Raw genomic sequence first — 25660 nt, 5'->3', positions numbered from 1 at the left:
GGAAGTCTTTTGTCTTCTCGCGTCGGATGAGAATGACCTATCGGATCGAAAACTTTGTTATTGGGATCGATAAGCGTTGATTACGGTATCGCGTAATTACGATAAATACAACACGAAGTCTGATTAACCGTGAAGATATTGTGTGTACTATGATCGACGTGTATCGAGCCTGTTCAGCGAAAGAAACATTTTACAATAACGCAATACGATCGCTAATTAATCGTGTCCGACAGAAAATCAAAGTAGATGTCGTTGTCCAGAAAATAGGAAAGCGAGATCGTAGCTGATACGCCTCGTAACGTGGTCATGACCGACTTTTTTTATCGATTTTCGAGAAGATTGATCTTTCTGGGATGATTATCAATTTCAAATTATTCCCTCGCGGAGATCGATCGTTTTTCACGTAGGGATTGTTGTTCTTGTTGCAAGCATTTTTTTTTTTTTCGACGTATCTACGTGTCTCATTGGACCGCTCGTGAAAAATAATTGGACCGTTCGCGAGATTAAATAACATTCCCCGTTAAGCACCGTTGCCAAACAGTATCTGCCAATTGCAGGGAATGACCATCTCCAAGAATTACTATCTTTAGACTCGCTGCCATTGAATAAACCGCTGATAAACAATATTTCAGACCGTCCTTATAATTAATCTCTTTTTCGCATCGCGTCTTACGTGTAACTAGAGTTTCAACCGATTAATTTTGCACGAGACGATTTTTCTGCAAATCTATTTTGATCATCTCCATTTAAAAAACAATTTCTCTCTTATCAGAATATCGAATTAACACTTTGCCGATGGGTAGCGTGTTAATCGTCGCATCGTAGATTACGAAAACGTTTCTAATAGACAAAATAAGTATTGCACGATAAAGCAAGAAATATCGTTGAATTTGTAAAGTGTACAGCGTTAATGTCCCCGTGTAATTACCGCGAACAGTGTGTACTTGGCTGAAATATAATCGGTAGTTGCTTTCTCTTTGTAATTGTAATTCGATATTTCGACGTTTTGTTTGGCGAGCATGTTTGAAACAAACCTGCGGTTTCGTCGCGCGACACACTTTTAAGGGAAAAGTTATTCCGATGATACTTTGAGCCAGTTTCCCCCTTCGAGAAGGAAGGAGACTTTTTCTAGTTGAACGCGCGCACGGTATCGCGAACGACGTTCTTATCGAAAGGAATTTCGATAATACGGACTATCCATCGACGAAGCCTGCCTTCCGTTCATTTTTTGACGAAGATTGCGCGCAGAGGTTAGGAGGCTAGCTTTCAACCGATAACAGGAGAGATTCCTTACCCGTGCTTCGCGTATTGATAATTGTTGGCCCCAACTTTTAAACCTTACGACGTATCTCGACGAGATCGATGGTTTAACTAACGCGCAGTTTTCTTTTTTTGCAGCAGCACCGAATCCGATAATCGAATTCCACCTAGCGGACTAAGGGACGTTCACCTCTCTAAGACCCGGAGGAAGAAGGCTAAGGGGATCGAACGAATTCGTCCCTCTTGCAGCCCTCCTCCGGTCAGTGGTACATAAACGCACTTGAAGCTTGCCTTCTACGAACCCCGTTCCACCCTCACGAAGGATTTCAACCTTAACATCGCTGAAGACACTGGAACGATCGTTATTCAGATGTTGTCGGATCATTCGTCGCGTATTTAACACTTTATCCAGCAGCGGAAAATTCGATCCCGAGATTAATCTACTTGGACTCGAGATCAAATTCGCCAGGCTCGCTTTAAGCGCCAAAATCGCTTCTAAATTCGCATTCGAGAAACGCGAGGAGACTTTTATAGACTGCTCGAGGCAGTTGAAGCATCGTCGACCTGGTCCACGAGGTCCAGACGTTATCACCGAAGAGAAAGGGCACCCAGATCAGGTGCTGTGACCATTGGTAACTTTTCTTCAAGATAGAATTCTATACGTTGCCATCAGTTGTATAACACCTCGAATCATCTTGTGTATCAAACCACGCACGCTAATCAAAGCGTTAGATGTGTCCAAGGGGTCTGCACTGAAGTCAGACGCCCTCACGCAGGAGGAAGAGGTTCCTTCGATCCGATAATCGTACAATGGGGCTACCTTGGTCGATCAGTGGATCGAATTCGGTGAATCGGTAAAGTTGATCGAGAATTTTCTCCGACGAGCCAACGAATCTCGAATTTCCGAGGATAACAACGAACCGTGAACGAATGTGCAGGTCCGCGGAAAGGGAGGATGCCCAGCTGGCTTTGGACATGGGATAGATGATAGATCGCGAACGATGGGGTGGTAGAGTGGATAAAAAGAGTAAAATGGATTGGGGGCCTCAGCTCAGGTAGCCAGAGCTACCGCTGACCATTGGTAACTTTTCTTCAAGTTTTCTCTACTCTTCATGGAGGAGGTTCGCCCAACGATGGTGAACGTAATTTCGTAAAGACTGTTGCTTGGTTCTCTGCCATTGGTGTAAAGAGGTAGCTGGTTCTTAGGCTTCGTACCAAAAGGATTTATCCTGGCTTGAGTAGGGTGGATTCGAAGAAGAAGCTCGACGCTAGTCTATCGAAGCTACTCCCCTGGCTCGTAAGAAAAAGACTGAATCGTTAGTTTCGTGATCGTTAATTCGTCTATAAAATATATCTAAATATCGTGTCTCTTAGAATTTCACCGTAGCCTCATTCGTCACTTGTGCATATCTTCCTGGATCTCACAAATATCAGCACCGTTGCGTTTTCAACTATCGTACACATCTTGATCGTACAAACGAGCGCAGTAGCGAAATAAAAAAAATATATATATATATATTGTATATATTTATCTATTTACACACAAAGTACCAGAGACTATTTTGCTGCCTAATAGAAGTCTTCGCGGAAAAAGTGTCGCGGACGGCACGGCGGAAGGTAAATCTCTTTTTCTGTGAAAAAGTTTTCCCCGTGTCGGAGGAGACTCCAGCTGCGAAACGAAAAGGACTTTCGTTTGTAACGAGACTATTTCATTTTGGGGAGTGTTTAACGAGATCGTACGGACACTCGGGACTTCGGGGTCAGTGAGAAGTGAATCAGTGCGATCGCTAGGCCGCAAGAGAGCAGGATGGGTTGTGGTCAGAGCAAAATCGGCAACATCTATCCGAAGAACAAGAAAAACAAAAACAACAGCGGCAAGAAAAACGGCGATTCTGTGGGTAAGTAGTTTTGGTTCTATCGAACGTTCAACAGACCCTCGATGGTTGCGTTAAAACGAGGCTGACGAATGTAGCCATAAAAAAGTATTCAAACATTCAATATGCATTCTTGCAAATTCCTCGATAACCGTTATGATTCATCGATACTCGGTGTCTCGTGCACGTATCTACGAAAATTGACTGCGTGAGGAATGGCACAACCGAGTTACGCCGCAAACGATAGATAAGGAGCTTCATCGAATTTGTTATCGAGAGTTTTCATGCCATAGTCATAATAAGAGTTCACTGGAGCGACAACAAATCGGTGTCATGCGTGTCCACGCACACGTACGCACGCGTGTTCTATCGATCGATTTTCTTCTTCGAGTATGCACATATATATTGGCTTGAGGTAGATTAGGCTCTGGGGTTGGGTCATGGGAAAGGGGAGCGCAACCTTTCTGAAAGGTAAATTGACATTCAGGAACCTGTTGTTTCGTTGTTAGCACGCCTGCGTGGGTAAATTTCACATTTTATTCCTGCGCGCGATGAACCTGCGATAAACTTAATCTCATAATTATCCCAAGAACAAAAAACAGAAACAAACGAAAATTCGTGAATTTCACAATCGTATTAGGTCGCCCCATTCCATTTTAAATGTTTCATTTAGATGCAAATGTTCTTCATAAAAATTTGTAAATTTGTAAATGTCTTCGATAATCCAGATTTTTTTATTCGAAGCATTCAATAATAATCGTAAATGCAAGTTTATTTCGGGCAATGTTTGTCGTTCTAATTTTGCCAGAAACGAATTATCAACGGCGATTAAGCGATGATGGATTTTCTATTTCATAGGGACACGCGACCTAGATCTTATCGGCTAGAAACCGGTGACGCGCGGTTTTTATTGGCGTCGAACGAATGTGATTCACGATGACGCCAATTTATTTTCTCTGTTACCGATCACCGGCGACTCGAATCGCGAATACACAATGTCGATTGTAAAACGCGACCGTGTAACTCGGCTCCGAAATAAAAAGGGGGAAAAGAAAACAAATTGGCGCGAGCCGCGAGTCTCGAAATCGCATGTTGGATCGCGGTTTGTTGTTTACCGGCTTCGACGTCTGCGTGCTAAATATAACCGCGCGATAATTCTGATATTTATATCATTACGAAGGCTTCGCTTACGGCGCTTCGCTAACTCTGTCGTTTAATTTTTGTACATCGAGATTATGCATACCAATAATAGAATTTTATTTGAATAACAAAGTAGGAATGCGCACACGTCCAAGCTCTACATTTTTCACCAAATTTTCAACAGGTTCCTCCATCGCACTTTCATTTAAATCGCGTGAAAATCTGAATGCTTCATAAGGGTTTATATAAAAATTACAAAATTTTTGTTCCATTTCTCATAAAATTGGGTGGTCGATATAAATCGAACTAGGCTCATGCGATTCATACTTAATTAACACGTCGACTGCCAGACAAATATTCTTGAAACTTTCTGCTAGGATTAAATATTATTTAAACTATCGGAGACTACGTAATAACCACGCAGTAACTTCGTAAAAATTTGTAAATTCTACTTGAATGTATTTCCTTTACTTGTTCAGCGAAGAGCACTGTCACCCATATGTGGGTGACATGACGATCAACGTGTTAAAGAACAATTAAGCAAAATTCTGTTAAGATTCTCCATTGAATAAATCCGCGGGACTATACTTTAAATCCAGATGTATCGAGTTTCGCACGTATGACGCGTGTAGCGCAATTTTCAATTTTTCAGCCACCGCGAAAAGCTGCGCGCGCACTCGGTTGCCAAGTGTGTGCGCAGTTTTGCAGCGTTGCCGCCGTTTAAGCGGGAGCGTGTGCCGCCAACGGTCAAAGTGTTTCGTGGTGCACGCGGATGAACCGATACGTGTTCGGATGTTTCGAGTGAATCGGTGCGTCCAAGTCCGGTTCTCACAGTGCCTCGTGAAAATACGGCAGAATCTGTGTGCGCGAGGCTCGTCTTTGCTCGGTAAACAAGACAAGTTCCAAGGCCCGAGGCCGATATTATCGCGCTCGGTAGTAGAGAGCAGTCGACGGCTTGCCTACGTGATCGTGCCCGCCTATAAAAGGGTCACGCCTCTCTAGTGTCGGTGTCTGTCTCTCGTGGCAATTTCGTGTGCGAGCATCGTTTCGCGTTCTAATCGCTCCAGTAACGGATCTATCGTTTAATCGTTATCCTATCGTTCTTTTCTATTATTCGTCGTACATCGACCGTCGGCCATCAAAGTTTACCGATTCGCGCGCCTCTGTAAACATCGCGAAAAGTGAGGTTAAGTAACCGGCGCGCGAGAGAACCCACCATAGTCGACAGGTGTGACAGTGAACGGTTACGTTTTGCCGCGTCCGACATTCCCCTTGGCTGGAGGACTCTTGTCCCGCCAGGACGTCGGATCTCGAGGGAAAAGGAAAAGGAACGAGGATGTGGCTGAAGGTGCTCAGGCAAAATATAACTCATCTCGCCCGCAGGGCGAAAGGTAAGCGTTCTTTTCTTTGAAATCGGACCCCATAAGCGATACAAGCGCGAAACGTCTTGTTATTCCGACAAAGAGCCGAGCTATTTATAGTCACGCGTTACTTGGACTCGCGCGCGAACGGTGTCTCTTGCTAGCTTTATTGGTAAACACGTCGCGGATTGTGATATGGGGCGGAATTGTGTCGTTTAAAGGAACGGTTTCTATGCGTGCACGGTTAATTTTACACGGGAATTAGGCTGCATCTAAATTTAAGCTCGTGTCGCGTTTCGCGGTCTTTCGTAGAAGCGAATCGTGGAATGTTTGAGCCGACGGCGGGTGCTGCGGGAGCTGCGTGATTCACGCAGCTGCGTCGTCGGAATCGTATTACCCGAATTTCGCATTGTTTCGAGTTTGTTAACCCTGTGAAAAAAAAAAAAAAGAATGAAAATGCGAACGAATCCCTCGGGAAGGAACGAATCAATTTCTTTGAAATATTTCCGATTTGGAAATGAAATTCGAGGAATGTTTAGTTTGCGGATACAGATTTAGACAAAATTTGGAATTCCCCTTGTTTGGGAATTTTTTCTTGGGCCTTTGGGTGACATTCGAGGCAATACGAGCGTCTTGTTTTTAATTGCGATATACAGAGGAGCTGTGTTTGTTCGTTCTAAAGGTGTTTGTACGTAACGATTCGAACTTATTGGATTTAATGGGATCATAAAACAAAAGGCATTTCCGTATCAGACCGTTCGGTGAGACGTGACGGCGGTCATGTCAGCGTTCTCATTTTCTATGACCTTGGACGAGAAATGTGTGGCGTGTAATTTTTTTCGGCCATTCTCTTCTGTTATCGATACATAACTGATATCTGACGCATGATCAAGTACTCTGTAACCTTCGCGTACATAGCGCCGCGATCTGCTTATCAATATTTCGATCATTTGTTATTGTTATCAACCGGTTACTTTGTAACACGTTGATCAGTATTTCCGTCGTCGGTGTTGCGCTTCGCTCAGTTTCTAATTCTAGAGAAAGTTGGAAGTTCGATGCTTTAGGGCATGGAACGAATAGGGATGGTTTCTACGCTGATTTTCTAGATAATTTTCTTCTGTGTCCTTTATTTATCATGTGTAGAAATTAATTCCACGTCTTTGTATTCAATCATTTATATTCACTCTAATTGAAACAAATATATTACTGTTATAAATACTTGTAATCTGTTAGAAAAAGAATAATAAGCAAAATTTTACGGCTACTGAACTTCGTACATGTAGATAAATTGCAACGTCCATCAGGTTGATACTTGCTAGATTATCAGATCGAGAACTTAGAAAATTAGTACTTCGATATAACAAAATAACATTCTACGAAGTTATACAAATACCATACAATAAAAATCACAGACTGTACATTTTTTTTACTCGGTTTCTTTTTATAAGAATCGAACCTGGTCCGTTTGACGCGTATTGCGTCGGTGTGCAGAACGCATCTTCACCGATCGAGCCGGTTTGATGTAACCTGGCAACGACGACATCACTTTCCTCTCCGTGGCACGCCCCGTTGAACGGGGCAACGGGAAACGGAGAGGAAAAATGCGTGTCTCGTGACAGTCGTGAGATTCTATACTTAGAATAATATTATACGGTACGCAGTGGCGTAGACGCTTAAAAAATTCAGACGGAAGCGCACCTTTTTAATCTCTAGCCTGTTTTTTTTTTTTTTTTCATGAACTACCATGAGAGGGTGTCGTTTAGATATTCATTCTTTTTATTAGAACAATTGTGTATGTATAATATTTCACTTTCGTTATCTTTATTTAACGGTTTAGATGTGAATACGTACTTCGTGTTATTTTTCGCGTTCGTTGTGGTAGATACATAGCAATGCTCACGTTTACATTTTTAAAATTGTTATGTGGTGGACATAAAATATTCCTCTTTGCATTGGGAGCGTTAATTCAACGGTTTGCGCGTTCTAGTCGTTGTCTCCACTCGGGTTAATAGGATGCAAATGGACAATTTATTTCGAGGGCCGTTTATAGTTGTCGACGGTCCACTTTTCTCGTTCCTGCGTCTGACCTTCCCCTTTGAAAAGCCTTCTACGATTCTGTCCAGAGGTCGACAAATCGTTACCTACGTGTTAATGTTAATAATACGTAATGCATCAGTCAACGTAGATTACGATTACTTAAATTTTCAAGTAATAAGTAATTTCTCACTCGAACAAATGTTCACACAGAAATTCGTACTTGATGTCGTCGATACTGCTTTACCAACCAATCACAAAGGACACGACGCAACGTCTCCGTCGCAAAAGCCACGAGGCGCATTAATGTTACTAATGAATGGCGGACTCACGAACCGGAGTGGAGTGTTTGCTAAATTACGAGACGTGACGCGTAGTATTAGTAATAGTTTTCGCTCGCGAGTTGTTTTCGAAAATCGTTGGCTTTCTGCGCGCAATTTTTGGATCAACAATTGGTCGTCGCGCAATTAAATTGTGAAAAAAAAAAAAGCGCGCGGCGCGAGATAACAACGAAGATATTCGACGATATCTCGTTCTTATCGGTTAAGAAAAATCTTCGTTACACACGAAACTGGCCTTATCTTCTCGGGCCATTCGTTTAAGTAGCTTTATGCATCGCTCGTTACGCGACGTAATTAAGAATGATTAACCGGCGTGATTAGGTGCAGCGACTGCGGTAATTAAACGACGTGTTTTTTGTTTACTCGCGAACGTACTCCAACGCAAACGAAACAATCTTATTTTCGCGTTTGATTACGTTCGAAGCCGCGATTGAAGATGAAACACGCGCAGTATTCCTGGAAATCTTTCGAAACGCGTCAGTTTACCTATTCGTCTGAATTAACGGAGCAATTATTTGTTTACACCAGCGATTAATAGCTGAAAAATAACAGGATGCATTCGCGATAATGTATTCGCGGGGAGAGTTGCTTTCGGTGTTGCTTTATAATCGATATTCGAGATTGTACTTTGAAAGGCGTGGAATATTTAGTTATCAATGATTGATAAAATTTTATTTGAATCAAATTAATGATACAGAGGTCTATTTGCGATATTCATTCGATTCAATAACAAATTTTTCTTCGTTCTAAATCTTTAGTGTCCTTTTTTAGGGGAATTTATTGAAGCACTCAAAACTGTGACGATTTGATATTTAAAAAGTGTACTATTATTTTGTACATTTTCGTACTGTAACCGAATGGAATTATGGCAATGGCAGACTGCTCCGGAACGACGAATTTATTGTTTCCCAAGCGAACGGTATCAATCTTTATTTTCTTATCGGACGTCTCTGTACAAACGTTTTCGCGATACTAACTTTCCACGAGCATAAGCGGATCAAAGTTCGTTTCACCCGTTCAAAGGACTCGCGACGCAGAAACGAAATTGCGCGCGAAACGTCTCGTTAGCGTTCGGCGAGGACACGAAATCCTTGGGACGGCCATTCGTAGTCGGTCATAATTGACAAAGACTATTGCGTCACAATATTTTCAGGCACGTGACGCCGAGTATCTACTCGAAAGAACAGGATAAAAACAAAAATAATAAAAATGAAGACGAACGTGAGAAAAGAGGCTTAACATAGAGGATTATCATTATTAATATCTCTCTTAGCGAATTATTCTTTACTCGCGAACCTCTCGTACACAATGAAAATTGTATTGCATTGTTCTGCATTTGATTCATTAATACATCTTTCGCGAGTTCGCTCGTGCACTTATCACTGAACTGTAACGCTATCTACATAACTGATAGTAATACATTCTATTTTGTCAACATATTTTGCGATACGCGACTAAATATATATCGTCCGCGCAAGGCTGAAGAAAAATTCACATCGATTCGAAAATACAGATGTCGGTAATATATTATTTGATAATTCGAAATATATGATCACGTGGCTACAGCGGAAACGAGTCTCGAGGAAGTACATAAACGGACTGATATTCTACCACTCGAACAGCAAATATTCCACTGCTAATTATGTCTTTTTGTTATCGAAAGAAGCGGTACGATCGTTTGCAGAGACAATTCCTTGGCGATGAAATATCATTTCTAGAAAGAAAACTTTTCCTCGAGAGTTCTTTTCCTCGTTATCGTTTCAGGGAGGAGCTCGAAGTTCGTTCCTGGAATTATTTTTCCTGGTATTGCGATAATCGTATCGGCGAATGTTTTCTGTCCTTAAATTTTAATCGATGAAAGTAATTTTGATCTCGTATCGTTGTAGCGGATTCGCTAAAATTTCGAAAATGGCAAAACGATGATTTAAACCTCCTCTATTTTCACCTGTAATCGATCGATTTGGCGTCCTCTGTCATCACTGTCGCGAAATCTTCACGGTGCGACGCGATTGTTTGCCGCGAGAAGACGGTAAATTTCGATTTATCTAATAAGCCGTCGAGGGGGCCCTCTCCCCCCCGCGTGTATATAATAAATTTCAATTTACGCGCGAGTTTGATTCGAACGGTCGCGAAACTGTTTCCGATTTCCTCAAAGGGATCTCGCCATGATGCGCCGCGAGAGATTTCTCTCTTTTACCGGGAGCCGCGTCACTTCTCGTCGTCTGGACTATTACGTTTCTACGAAGAAATTGCTTGGCGCCTTAATAGAGGCTGCCGAGGCCAGACTGCGCGTTCCTCTCGTTTATTTTACTTATACAGAAGAGAGTACCGAGCTGGGGCCACTGAAATCACTATCAATCGTCGCGTGAAGTATTGATTTCCACGAAGACCAGTTACTAAACCGCGGTAATTCGAGCTTGGAAACTCCGTATCCGTGTAATACCATTCTTCCAGATTGTTTTCGTTTTTCGTCGGAGACCCGAAGACGCGTTGTTTCCTTCCGTTGTTCGTTGACTCGCCTTTCGACTATTAAAAGGCCACAACGCGGCAACGGCGAAGGGCTGCTATCATTTCTCTGTTCCAAGCGAGCAACAGACCCGAATTTAAATTAAAAACGATATTATTTATTATTGAGAAACAGTAGCGCTCCGTTTCTCAAGAGTCGAACGTTCAACCGTTCGCGGTACTAAACAGGCGGTAGTTTAACGCAAACTTTGAATTATTTATGAACCGTGCCGAGCCTCGTTCCAACGTTACCTCTCGATCTGGGATAGCGAACGTTCCGTGCATACGACAAGAAAATTTTCACCGATGCCGCTTATCGGCCGCCCTAAAAAAGATCAATTTCCAGCCTGGCCGAGATAAAAAGAATACGTACCAGGGACAGATAGCGGTATCGGAGTCAATATTGGCCCCGGATAGAGCTAAATCTTCGTGTCGGCTCGGGCATTGTTTTCTTGCTTGGATATATCGATCGGCCTGGGAAATTAGGCGTTTCCCGCTACTTCGTGTTCCTCCAAGTAGAGCACAGCCGATCGATGGATTCACGATTTTACCAGGAGTCGTTCACCTTAAACTAGTTGCACGTTTGGCCGAATTCAATCGAAACGAAACGTATCAAAGGAACCTTGTTCCGCGAATGCATTCGCTCTTCGATCCTCGAACGTATTCTCCCAGTCTGTGCGATGATTTCCTCAAATGCTTCTATTATTTCAACTTCATTTACCTTAATTGTTCCCGTTACGTTTCCAATAAAAGGTTCCAATAAGAGTTTTAAGTATAGTCCGACGTGGTTTGATCGAACAAACACCCAGCTGGGTAAATAATCGAATAAACGTGTACCGAATGGTATGCGATTGATGAGGCATATTGTACGGGCAAATTTGTTTTTCCATTGAGTGCGTCATTGATTATAGTATCGAATGGTACTTGTGAACATGATTGGATCAGTGTACGAGGGCTGGCGAGTTCACAATCGGTAGAAAATCGCCGGTGTGTCCTATATTTGGCTCCGTCTGTTGCCAAGACACATTAACGGGCAGACGTACGGGGTGAATCAACCAGTGGCTGGTCACTGTTCGATTTTCTATCGAGTCAGTCGCGCGTCCATCAGGAATCGAATTTCGACGCTACTTTTAGCGTCGAGATTCGAAAATGATGGGTAAACAACGACGCCACGTGCGATGCCGATGACGCGCTTCGATCGCGAGGGTAGTTTGTTCTGTGCAAGTTTCCTAAGCCCTTAACGAAACAACAATCATCAACGTTGATCTTCTACGAATATCTTTAATAATCCTCTTCGATTAAAACGATAAATCTTTAGTGAAACGACGAAGTCGCTAAATTTTATTTTAGGCAACCTTTTTTGCAACACTTGAAGAGGATCCAAACCGTAAGGGTTGCAAATGTTTGTTTGCTTTTTGAGACCGGTAAACAAAGTAACTTTGGCTGATTTATATTCGTCGCGAACTGAGCGTTCCTCGAGTGACCACGTGAACGATTAATTAACATTCGTCGCAGGTCGAGGTGTTACGATGCACGAGGTTGGGTAATCGCGTTTCTGCGACAAACTCGATGCGTTATTATTGGAATCCAACGAAGATTGGTAACCATACATTGTTTCTTGTTATTATTCTGATTAAAAGTGTGCTTGATAATTGCAGTAATCGTAGAGGATAACGATGAGCAAAATTTGACGACTACCGAAGAAAAGTGATAAAGGCTATATTCTTGCGAGGAATCGCAGAATTGGCGCACGTCGTAGCAGAGTTTCCACAGGAATTCAATTTACATGCGGTATAGCGTGCACGCACTTAGGTACACGCACAATGTGAATCTATTAAGTGCAGGTCGAACCCATCGAATTATAGCACGCGACACCCACATAGCCATGAATAATGCATGGGCCAATAGCGGCGACGTGCCCGACCGGAAGCTTTTAACCTCCGACGGAAATATATTCCCGGCATACCGGGTGACCCAGCCGCCAAAGAAAATCTACATAACGGGAAAATGAAATTAACTTGGCCGTCCCTCTTGCATCTTTTTTTTTCCTCTCTCCCTCTCTCTCTCTCTCTCTCTCTCTCTCTCTCTCTCTCTCCTGGGCAACTTCAATTATTCTGAATTGGAGTCGCGAGTTGGCGGCATCGTGGAACGAAATTTCCTCTCGAAGGTAGGGATCGATCGTTCTATTTGCATTGTCGCCTTCTCCAGAGCACCGTTTTTCGAACCCTTTCAATCTCGTAACTTTTTTCATTTATATTCATTTCCGGCTGTTAGGGTTTCAAAATAAACAGTTCATCCTCGAAATCGGAGTGGGAATAGAAACGTCCGTGTGGGGTTTATAAAACGATAAAGATCAATCATTTCTCAGTCTTAATTCGAGAACTGTAACGTTTCGAGCGATCTTTACGCAGTCTAATTACGAGAAACTTTTAATCGTACGGAACACGGTATGAGAAATCGTTGTAGAGTGCTCTCATCGAGGAATTTTCGTTACGTCGAATCGGGATCGAGGTTATTTTCCTCGGCGAACGCCGACAGCTGGTTCGCGTGCATCATCTCCGCTTATAAAGTGTACAGGATGATTTCAAATATTTATCGAATCGATCGAGACGCTAATATTTATCGTTCCCTCCGTACGTGTACATCAGGCTGGTCCTTATTTTTCGACCTCGGAACTTTTTCGTCTCGCCCTGTTTCAGACTGGTTCCACTGGCATGAAAAAATATGTAATCGTAACGTCATCGTTTCAAGAACGAAAACCCTGACTCCATTTACATATCAACGGCCAGGCGAAACCCTTGAACCTAGAAAGCTGAAATTTTGCACAGAGGTTTCCTTTGTGATGTATACAAGAAATAAGAAAGGACATTTCGAAATTCAAAAACGGATTGCAACGTTATGTATATATATAAATAATCTGCAACGATAAAGTTACTCCAGTATTATTGCGAACGAAGTCCCTGAGCGAAGGGATGACAATGTTTGACGCTCAACGAAGCATCGAAGGTAGGCACAGGAAGCGTGAGAGGTGAAAAGTTAGACCCCATAACGTCGCGTACGATGTATTCGCATAAATATTGAAATTTCCGCGGGTTATTCGACACACGACGACGTACTAGCTCTCTTCCCTTCTTTTATTTTTACCGGCGGCGGCCTTCGCGATTCCATGTCCCTCACGAATCCAAGGTGAACGCGTCGCTCTCAGATTTTACGCTTGCCCGCACGCTTCTCCCATCCATTCCCGTGTTACGTTAGTCACTCGTGAACAACGACCGTCTTCCGGCAATATCCCGTCACGGTTTCGTAATTTCTCACGGCATTGTTCTTTCTTCCGTGTACGTGTGTACTAGGTCGAAATTCGACTGGAATTTAGAGCATAAACCCGACAATGCCCCATGTACTTCAAACTTTTCTCCGAAGTCGTTCAATTATTAACGAAAGCGATTACAATGTTGAATTCATTTCACGTGAATGAATTTTGTAATGTTTTCTGGGATTATTGATTAGATATTAATTATTCTAATAAAAAAACAAAAAATAGAATATTCGAGCCTCCATTGAGCAGTCGGATATTAGCAGTCGAAATTTTAGATCGTGGGACAGCCTGTACGAACAATGACGTTCGTCTCTCCCAGAAAGGTGTTTCCCCAGCGATTTTTCACCAGATTTCGGTGGCACGTAAATCAGTGAAAAGGTATTCGTCGGCTCGGGTCAGTTCCACCGATTACCAGTGTGCGCACACCTCGTCGAAGGCGAGCTAATTGCGTCGCAGTTAATTACGCCTCCTCTTCGTTACGTAGCGCGTTTATCGTGCACCAGCGACCCGCTCAAAGCAACGCCTTTCATCGACGTTGGTATTATTAACCCTGCTGATAGTTTCCCAGGGAAGGGAGGAAAAGCAACGTGGTCATTTGTTTCTCTTTTCTCTGCCCTATTAATCGGGCCGCTGCTCGCGTTTCAATGCCCCGTCTCCCTTTCTCTCGCGCCGCGGGGTCTAATTTCGGACCGGACAATAGAATTCGCTGCTGCTTGCATGAAAGGGCGAGCAACGCCTCGGAAAATTCACGAGAATGCCGTTAAACCTTTCGCGTTCGAGCTCGTTTCGTAAACTTCGTCTATCGATCGCTTATCGGAAAAGAAGTACGAAAAGAAAGAGACAAAAAAAGGTATCGAACCACGTTCGACGCATAATCGAAGGGTAGTAAGGTCGGTATTACGCGATCTGAACCCTCGGTAAAAAGTATTTTATAGGTATATTAAAGCTATCGAGTCGATCAACTTGACCTGTGCATTTTAAACTCTTTTTTTGGAATAACTCGATAACAATGCTTTTATCGCAAGCTTTGCGGACAAATATCGCGATGGGGTATCAACTAGGTCGACAAATTGGTTCGCTACTCTTCAAAATTCAACAAAATGTAAACTAACAAGCGTATACGATGTTAAAACAAATTTGTTTGGATAGTTGATTTAGCAACAGGATTATTATTCCTAGATAGCAAGAAAAGAGAACCCAAGACACACATTAATCCTCGTCGAGTAAATTTTATTTTGTCTTCCAAAAAGAATATCTTCGTTATTTTCATAGATCCATGAATGATCTGCGATCCGATCATTGCACACCGTTGGTGTATAGTAATTGAGAGCTGAAAGCTAGATGAAAACGACAAGACAGATGTTCGACGTATCGCGTGCGGAAGCTCGGATCCCTCGAGACTGTTTAAACGCTGCCCGAGCACGTCGTAAATTCAGGTTAATTAAATCGGCCGTGATCGAAAGTCGAACAGACTCGTGCGTCGTTTTAATTCGCGCGCGGTTCAACGATCGATTCGACGGACAAAGTCCAGATTCAGGTTCGAAGAGTGTATCTCCGCAATTTTATATAGAAACCTGCGAAAGTAACGAAGCAGCGATGCAAATCACGAAAGGATTGTAACGCAAACCAACGCTTTTTGTTGTTTCCGGTGAGTCAGAGTAGTCGAAATCTCTCCGATCCGAGTGATAAACAATAGACGACGTATCCAAGTACGATCAACGGTTTTAACGAGTAGCAGGAACTTCGCGATTAGTTTCCCCGAACAGACAGCTGAGGAGAGCCTTAATTTTTCCCCGGGAACATCCCCCAGAGCTCGTTTCGCAAAAAACTTATCGACGGGCTCGTTTGTTCCGCCTCGGGCTCTCATTTCCTTTCGAGGAGGGCTCGGTGTGCACAGGATCATGAGAAACCTCCAGCTAGACATTGGCAATCGATTGGTAATTATTGGTCGCGTCCGGTTCCATTGCGCTCCTATCTTAACCGAGTTCTACCGCGAAATCGGTTAATGGAATCACTCTGTACATACCGAGGAAACAATTTCGTCGATCGGTTTCGACTCGATCATGCGAAGATTCGATGCTACAGAAACGATCGACTTTACCTCGATACTCGAAGAACGATCGGTCTCGTGGAAAATGACTGTAGAGCAGGTCAGTGTTGAAAGTAACAATATCGATGCCCGCTTTTCTTTTCTTTTTTTTTTTTTTTTTTGGAAAGCTTGAATATACAATTAATTGGAAAATTTGGACACGAATGTTTTTTGTACACCCGAACATTGCACTCACTCCTTAAATGTTTGTTTCGCAAATATGTTTACACAATGCACGCGACTTTCGAACGAAATCGACGACTTCCGAGGTAAACATATTACCCGGAACTGTAGACATTGACGGTAATCGTCGCGTACGGTAATCTATCAAACGTTAATCGAATCTTAATCCCTTGACGTCAAATAACCGCAACTTTTCGCATAATTGCCGACAACAAGAAAACGACTCACTGATAATCGACGATAATAAGGAAGAAGCTCACGTACGTTATTCATACGATCGATAGATAAGCGATTGTTTCGCAGAATACTTCGTTATTTCAAAAAGGGGAGCGCCTTTGTTACGGTGAACGAATTTTCGATTTTTAATACAGAAGAACGTAACGCGCTGGACCACGTAGAAGCAGATATTAAAAATGGCCCGAGCCGAAGATGAAAAGATTCTTGAATTGGTTAACTTTTAATCGACCAATTTCCAGCCGCTACCCGGATTTTTCTATTTTTCAAAAAAAGTGGAAGCTGGTAGAATTAATTGGCAGCGATTGCTTTAGACGAAACCAACCGTGAAACTTAACGCAAAAGTTTGTTGCCCGATGTCCCATCTGGGTTAAGATAAACTCGTTTCCGTCCAGAGGGGATGGAAAAAATGTGGGAATCCAATAATTACGCAGGGGGTAATTCGAAGCTTCAGCTGGAGGATTTAAAGCCACGGGACGAACGAGGACAGTGATACCTGGCCAGGTGAATTTAAAGGTCTCCCGATTCTCGGTAATAGAGGATCGACTTTCCATCGGAGCCGAGCGAATCGAATGGATGATCAAAGGACGAGCTCGTTAGAAAGAAGGTCGCATCCGGGTCCACGGTTGCCTTGTAATTCGATGATAAAAGGAATCGCGAGACAATGTTGCTTCTGGAGGTTCGATTACTTGTACGCGACCAATAGAGCAAAATTTGATTTGAACAATGAAATTCTTACTTATCCTTTACGCTGCTTAAAATTTCGTGTTAAATTCAACAGAAATATCGTGGTCCCAAACGATCCACAAATATTTTTGTGTTCGTTTAACATATGCTTATGTCAATCGATAACGCAAGCTCTTTCGCGAGACTTTCGTCTGAATAAGAAGTTGATTCTTTCCAACATATATTGTGTATCTCTGGCCTCGAGAGCGCGCGACGGAAGGTGTTCAGGGGAGACCGGAAGTGGAAGATCAAAGACCTCCAGCGCGAGCAAACTTTGTAATAGATTTCATAACTCACCGATTGCCTTGTCCACGCGAGAAACAAGGCTTATCGTCGCGGATTCCATCGACCACCGTCATCTCCTTTCCTGCGTGTCGCGAGCGATTCTGTGGCAGCGATAAATATGTCGAGGACACCCGGCAAAGTCGACCGCTCTAGAAATTCTCAACTACGCGAACGGCGTAGAAATAAAAAATGGACTCTTTCGATAGATTTATATTTTTTAAAAATTCTTCATCTAAACACACGCAGAAATAACGATAAAGTACTTGGAAAATGGGGCGGTTATTTCAACCAAACGGAAACCCGAAACTCTAGACCGAGTTTGTTTTTCCAGGGAACACGTCTTACACGTAGACCCCTCTCTGTCTATTCAACGGTTGCAAAATGTTAGGCGTGAGATTACACATTGTAGCGCAACGTCGATACGATGTTCCGAGCAAGCACTGTGCGATATTCGTTGGCACGTCATCGATTTATTTTCACTTTTCGCATGTCTGCGCGGGCGGATCTCGGTCGACGAGCGCGGAGGCGTTTTAAGGAATTTCAGAATTCTGTTCTCGGTCGATGTACGTCGACCTTCGGCGCGATGCCAGCTCCGAGATCCGAGGATTCGAGATGGTGAATGAAAGCCGTTACCGCTGATTGATTTTTTTGTTTTGTCGTTCGAGTCGCGTACGAAATTACTGGATCTTCTAGAAGGTTGATGTCTGGAAGGTGTCATTCTTTAGTCAGGGAACACTCGAAACAAAATTCACTTCATCATTCTGATTGGTAGGATTTTTGTACAATTATTAAAAGAAATCTTGTGGCCACACTGATTGCTAGAAAAATGTAGACTTCGCGCACGCGCAATAGTTGAAGAGATTGAAAATCAAGTGACACCCATTTCATCGTCTCGCAGCATTGTTCACCATGTAACGGGGACATGAATTTCGGCTGTTCGAAATAAAAAGATTTTCAATCTTGAAACAGTAAAGAATAATCTGACCAGACGATTTCTTTTTCGGAATGTTTTTACGGAAGTTATTTGGTACGAAGGAGCGTATTAATTTCTGTAAGTGGGACCTTACACATGTATGTTGCAAGAAAAGTTGCGTGCAAGTTGCCCGCAGAAAGAAACATTCGTCCCATGGAGGTTTAAAAGATAGAATTTCATCGCGGTATGTGTTATCGAAACACGCGTACACGTCGTGCCCGCCGATTTGTTTCCCATCCAGCGGTAAGTCTTCGCTGTCTGATCGTCGTACCACGTAATCCTGTTAAAAGCTTTAATATCATTACTTAACCTTGTCCGATCTGTTTACTCGGTACGCGCGGAATGTCACGCTCGTACAACTCGGAACTCGTACGGAGGATTCTAAAGTGTATATCCCGAGCAACCATAAGCGTTGCGTGCGTTACCGTCTGACAAGTGCGAACGGACGTCCAAGGAAGCCTTATCGAACCGAGTCGCGCGACTTTTATGAAAATTTCATTTTCTAGGAGCCTATGTTGACAGTTTTAGTCGAGACGTACGAAACTTTCTCGATGAAAGTTTAATATTAAACCTACCGGCGTTTCATTTATACCTATTTCTAACGGAATCATTCTTATACTTCGCGTCTCCCACGTGTTGAATTCACCTCGAACGCCCGTAGATTATAAAACACTTCGTACAGTACAAATTTCCAGTTGTTCCGTCCCTTTGTTCCGACGACAGGGGGCGAGAAATAAAATTCACAAGCGTAATTGTCGATTCGACCACAAATTGCCAAGGGATTGGTTCTCTCTCTATTCATGTTTCACTGCTCGTCGATTTCCTATTCCGGATCGTTCGGATTCGATCTTCAAACGCGTTCCACGGTTCCGTGGTTTCATCGAGTTTCATTTTATACGCGACAGCGAGGAAAACGATTCCATAGGCGAGCCTGTTCTTCTTCCATTATTCGATAAATTCCCTCGACGCACGTGTTTGTATTGTAGCTCTTTCCTTTCGCCACAATAGCTAACGTGCTCGTTGTTCGAAATTGGCTAGTATCGGTACTGGGAATTAATTGCGATATTATTTGCCGAACGAGATCAGTTATCGAGTGTTTACTCAGCTGGTAAGTCGAGTACTTTTAACGGTTGGGCCGAACGCACACGGACCCAACCGATTTGAAATTAGTGTTGCGAACCGTTTGCACTCTTTGTTTTACCTACTCCACTATCTTTGTTTCACCTAGATTCACGGTCGCATGCAACTAGTTTCAGATTGGTTTAAAATAGTGACGAACAAAACCCTAGGTTTCGAATAAATCTGAAGTGTGCCGACATATTTCTCTCGTTTCTTCTTTTGAAAATTTTCTAAGGAAGGAAAAGAGACAAACACATCGGCAAACTTCAGATTTATTCGAAGCCTAGGGTTTTGCTCATCTCTGGTTTGAAACCGATCAGTTGCGCCCGCGTGCAATCGACCTAAGCGAAATTCTACGATTGTTGTAATTTGTCATTGCATGGACGAGATTAGTTCCCCGTTTCTGTTCATCCAAATGAAACAAACGAATTATAAAGATCGCTATACCACGAAAATCTACCATTCCATAGCTTAATTCGGTCAAGAATCGTGCGGTACGAACCTCCACGGCGCTCATCGCTTCATTTAGTAATCACTCGAGCGGTTGGTGCGTTCTAATGTTGACGCGTGGGCGGCTCGATATCGCGAAACAGGCGTCTGCTAGTCGTCGCCGCGTAATTGCACCGCGGGGTTATGGTACGAGCGTCGGATCCCACCTACTGACCTATACACGTGTACGTCTGTTTGCACGTGTGTGTCTCGGGTTTATTTGCGTTTCATTGTAATCGGAGTTCATTCTCCTTTTACTCTCTCTTCCTCTGTCTGCCCCCTCCTGCTCCTCGATCTGACGCCTCTCGCGTGCCAATGAATGGACCACATGTACATGGATGCGTTTATAACGCGGGACCCTGTCGTCCTGGCGCGAATAATTGCTCTGAAATCGGAACGAAGTTGCTTCTTCGCGTGGGCGGCCCATTAATCGAGAGCCACCACCTTTTCGAGCGTTCTGTAACTGATACGAGTGATACGGATCGTGTGGTTCATTAAGGCTGGTGCTTTGAACCCTTCAAGGATATTGATACACGCGCATTGATATGCTTGCTTTTATGTCTACATTAGCGTCAGTTAGAATCACAACAGCTAACGGAATTCAAAAATATATTATATCGAAGCGAGCCAGTGTATTTGAATGTGTATTATGAATTTGATGCAAGTTTATTCTGAACCGAATATTTATTTACTTTTGAGGTTGTTTGTCGCTCAGTGTTTAATATTATTTAAGACGCACGATTTTGGCAACCATTCTCGAGCAGCAACACAGTTCTGCAACACAGTTCTGCAACACAGCATGTGATGTTGCGAGCATCCTCTTCATTGTGGACAATTGTTGTAAAACCGTTCATGGACTAAGGATCGTTTACCGCTTCATCTCATTAACTTCGTACGTACCTGAAATCCGACTTGGCGCTGAGGCGGCTATTACGGGAGCGGCACTGGTTCTAAGTACACCCAGCGGTTCGCCTTCTGCCCATACGCGACGCATGTGTGTCGCGGGGTGCAAATTCACTCTTCAACCGGTCATTTATAGCCGGCAGTCGTTCTATTTTAATCGAACGTAGATTCTGTTTGGACTCGGGCCCGAGTGTGACGGCCCTTAAAAGTGTCAAGCGTTGCGATAAGATTAAGCGTGTTTACGAGCGCAGTCTTGAACCTTGCACCGGCGGCGCGCTTATTATCCGCTTCTTTTTCCCCGCGTGGAACATAGCCACCCGCCCCCGCGTCCCGACCATTTACACGGGATAATACGCGAGGGAGTTCGCGACCTTTTCCCGTCAGCCTCGTCGCAGCTGAAAGGGGCTTCCCCGCGTGTTTGTTTACCCTCTCGACATTCGCGAATCACGAACTAAACGTCCGATTCTGATTGGTTACCGTCAATTGCACGGCATCGTGTCTGAACGCGTTACGAAATCAAATCTCGGATCAGAGTTGCTGGTTTATTTAATAATAAACGTAATAGAAATCAATCTAGAGTTGAGGGACACTGCGTTTCTCAAAAGGGAAAGTTTCATTTTTACTGCCTTCGTAGTTGGCCTTCGTCATTTTTACTCTGACAGTATTTGGGTTCAAAGAGGGCAGTGTGAAAAACATGTGGCAAACCCAAGCCGTATTTTTCGCCTACGTCGTAGACTCTACGCCGGCTTTCCTATGCGCTTTGGAAAAAGCTCTCACTCTTAGTTCGAATCTTGTAGCGAAAAGACGTCCTTCCGTGTCCTAACAATAAAGGATTTGATATAACGTATTTAAAGACTGCGAATTTCTTCTTTTACGAGTCCCATAATCCAATAAGAGTCTTAATTAAACTATATTGCACTCCTTAACCCTTTCAACCCTAGTGGTACGCTCTATGCTTTTCAAATTGAGGAATTAGCTGAAATATGGCGAAACCTAACCCTGACGTTATTTCGTGACTCTGATTAGAAGGTCTCTAGAGGAAAGCGACTCGACGCGATCCTTGAACTTGCACGTCGAACAATTGTTTCGGCCTCGCGGGTCAGCTATGGACGCGTAGCGCATTACGATTATCATTCTTTTATATGCGGGACAGCGAGCGAGTTTGCATTTAAAGCGGAGCATATTCGAGAACTTTTTTTCGAAGGAACACAAAATTTTCTGGTTCCTAGTCTGGTTTCCAATTTTTGTATTTAAAAATGTCCGCTGTGACCACTCCATCTCGGAGCTGAATCAACAACCTTTTTGAATAATATATTGAGTTATCTAAGTGGTATCGAGAGGTTTTTTTTTTAACCTAGTTTTTTTTTTTTTTTTAATGGTTTCAGGTTCTGCGTCCGTTGAACAGAGAAATGGAAACGGTAGCGCCAAGAACCATAAGACCAACAACAACGGGGTCGAGGTGAACAGAAACGAGGAAGAAAATGGCACAGGCGACGCCAAGGGTCAAGCCAAGAAGAAACCGAGCGCACCTGGAAGCGGACCTCTGTTGCAACAAGCGTAAGTTTCAGCTGGCAATGTTCGCCTAGACTATAATCATACCTATAAACGTTGTCCATTTAAATCGACGCACTTAACATTCAAGAAAATACGGAAATACGACGATTATAGAATGTAAAAAGTAAAATACCCTTCATTCCTTTGTGTATTTTCTAATTATAATATACTTCTAGTCGTTGGTTCGATCCGCGTTGCATAATACGTTATTCGCAACCACCATGCCGCTACTCTGCGAATAGACCTGCCAAATGAATAATAGTGCCACTTTAAAATAACTCCGTAAAAATAAGACGCTTTGAATTACTCGTTTGAACGTTTCTTAAACATATTTCTAAGAAAGTATACATTCTTTTTTCTTTTTCAAACTTATCGTTTTTCGTTTTCTTTTTGTTACAGAGAGATATCCACCAGTCAGCTCGACTTCTTCAAGATGCTCGACGAGAAGATCGAGAATGTAAGTTTTGCTTCTTCCATGACGTCAAACTCCCTTCGACTTCGTCTATACATCCGGGTACATTTTTAAAACAGTATCGATACTTGCTCGCTTTATTATTACGTTGTTGCGTATGAAATGTCGTTTCTCTAGGGTTTTTCATTTCGTTCAATTCTATCGTTAATTGTTTGTAATCGTACTACAGAAAGTATATCAAAAGTGTAACGACATTTCATATATGCGCCAACCTAAAAATTGGAATGAAACAACAAATATCCCTTCGTGTTTGTAACCCTTTTCGACGTATACAAAGGCCATCGAAACCGACAAGATCGACGTATAGTTAACGATTACCTCGGATTTGTCTTCGCGCCAGGCGCGTTATCGTTTCCCTGTACGATTCGCAACGTGACAAAGCTTTTATCCCGGTTATGGAACGATCGGGATCAGCCTCGAATTACGCGGTATGTATTCTGTTGCATCGACAAAATGCATTGGAATCAGGCCGTGTAAAATAGACGTCCCCTTAAGGCTTCGCCGACCTTGCGCCGCAATAACAATATTAATCCGTATGGCGGTCGGTCGGTTGGTCATTCGATCGACCGGCTGCAACTTTTATCGACTGCGGGTTGTAAATCCTGTCGGTGGATTGCGTCGGTTGAACCTCGTTCAGTGGCCTTGTATCGCAAGGAAATCGTACGGTTGGATTTATACCTCGTAGGAAAAATTGTAGAAATTAGAGGAATTTTATGGAATAGGCGTAGTATGTATGGAACTAGCTCGAACCAAGTGTGAACTTTTCTTACGCAAAGTGCTCCAAAAATGCGTTATACTTATTCTATACTTTTGCTACATCCCATCTACATATATCCAGCACTTGTTTCTCGGGAGATGTAAGTCCGACCGTGCGACAGTATGCATCAGATCTTTGACCAAAAGAACCGAAATATAGTTCCCTCGTTTCGAAAATGTACCCAGAGGTAGCCATCCGCCATTCTAATCGATATGTACTAAACGTTATCTATGTAATGGTATTGCAGGGTCCAGATTATGACGAGAGTCTCGATATGACGGCCAGAGCTGAGCGAGTTTCCAGCCTCCTTCGTCAATGGGAACTGGCTAGCGTGACCTGGTCCAGCATGACAGAGTTAAGCAATGCATCTCCTTCCTCGAGAAACCGTTTCTCCATATCAAACGCGTCGCGGCAGAGTCTAAGCCCGAAAGATAGAGAAGGGATGAGGAACATAATCGGCGGTAGACCGGAGAGCGCTCCTATATACATGAGAAACGCGAACCGCGTGGACGGTCTCCAGGACACTCATCACTGCCCCTCGCCCAACATGCCCAGACACGTGTTGGAGTCGATCACCCAGAGTCCAACGCAGAGCCTGAAGAACGTAACACCGCCAGGCTCGTCCCCTACCAGTTTGCGCTATCAAGACAGCTACAAGGAATGCAACGCCAATCAGCCGTCCACGAAGACCATGAAGGTGCACTACGGTGGACAGAATCCCGTGAACGGTGAATACGTGGCCCAACAGGCACTCTATCGCGAACAGTATTTGCAGCAAACCGGTATCATCTCGGTCCAATCGCAATATTCGGCCGGTTCTCCAGGTGGAAACGTTCTCAGGAACAGTCCGTACGTGCAGCAATACCAGCTCACTAGCCCTCAGCATTTCTCGACACCGAGGAAGCGAGGCTTCAACGCTGCGCAAATGACGTGACCGGTATGGCCATACACCACCACCAGATAAGACTGAAAAGACACCTCCGCGAGTCGTGAAGAGAAAGAGGAATGGCGAACGAGCTGGACTCGACGATGGATCGTTTGATCTTCCCCTCGTCGAGGCGATCTTCAGAGGAAAGAAAGGAGAGAGAGAGCCCCAAGAGGCGGCTGGAGACTGACCAACAGACGGAGAAAGATAACGAATGTTTCTCTGTATGTTCCTAAAGATTCCGTACATTTTCGTTTGCGATCACCTACCAGGCGAACACGAGAAACAAAGACGCCACCGCTGATCGCTGTGTACTGGACGCGGTGCCGGATTTACACACGTACGAAGCTTCTGTGACGATACAGAGGCTGTCATCTTTAAAAATAAACCACGTGCGTCGCTTGGATGACGACTGAAGTACTATATTTCTGGATTCACGCGTATGGTTATTTCTCAGATAGCGCGTAGACCAATCAAATATTTCTCGTGGAATATAGAAAGCGTCAACTATCAATCGGTTAGAAAAAATTTCGATGAGGAAAGCAACGAAATATACCAGTATAATGATGAATAAATGAACGGATTTGTATGTATCATCGATGTAATATATATCATTTATTTCTTAAGCGGTCTTATTAACAAAATTTAGATCCATAAATTTAATGCTATATTTCTTACAAATATTAAACATATGTACAAGATATACGTGGTAATGAAATGTATAATATGTGCACAATAATATACAAATAGAACGTACTACACTATTAATTTAATTCTGAAATCGCGGTTCGACGATGCTGTGGACTAAAGTGATTGTATCTAAAAGTAATAGTTTTACGCGTGAACTGCACAAAAATTGCAGAAGTACTTACACGTTACAATTTCCCGAACAAGAAGAAGGAAATATTATTTCGAAAAACTGTTTAGATTCTGTGAAATATAGTAGTACTTCAGTCACTTTACGGATGACACACGTATTCCCTTTTTTTTTTCTCTAAAAAAAATTGCAGCCTTCGCATCGTTACAGGCGCTACAGGCCTATGCCGCATTCAGTACATTACACGGATCAGTAAACACACACACACACACACACACACACACACACACACACACACACACA

At 43.2% G+C, this 25660-nt stretch overlaps 1 protein-coding gene across 2 annotated transcripts in view; it reads left to right on the top strand.

Moving 5' to 3' along the window:
* Positions 1–1913: 1913 nt before the first annotated feature.
* LOC128891984 (uncharacterized) overlaps positions 1914–25660 on the top strand; it is a 25155-nt gene continuing 1408 nt past the window's right edge. Inside the window, exons 1-5 of one of the 2 annotated variants that reach the window (XM_054152001.1) lie at positions 1914–2114; positions 2199–3158; positions 22218–22389; positions 22786–22843; positions 23863–25660. The exon at positions 23863–25660 is cut by the window's right edge and continues 1408 nt beyond it. In XM_054152001.1, the coding sequence (XP_054007976.1) occupies positions 3068–3158; positions 22218–22389; positions 22786–22843; positions 23863–24549 (1008 nt within the window). In that variant the 5' untranslated portion in view covers positions 1914–2114; positions 2199–3067 and the 3' untranslated portion in view covers positions 24550–25660. Of the gene's footprint in view, positions 2115–2198; positions 3159–4828; positions 5666–22217; positions 22390–22785; positions 22844–23862 lie in introns of those variants that run through there. The other variant, XM_054152002.1, reaches the window with a different exon arrangement.

The sequence above is a fragment of the Hylaeus anthracinus genome, unplaced genomic scaffold, assembly GCF_026225885.1.
Source record: "Hylaeus anthracinus isolate JK02 unplaced genomic scaffold, UHH_iyHylAnth1.0_haploid 12002, whole genome shotgun sequence".
Classification (NCBI taxonomy): Eukaryota; Metazoa; Arthropoda; class Insecta; order Hymenoptera; family Colletidae; genus Hylaeus; species Hylaeus anthracinus.
The sequence above is the reverse complement of the archived record's forward strand: the minus strand, read 5'-3'. Positions and strand labels throughout refer to the sequence as shown.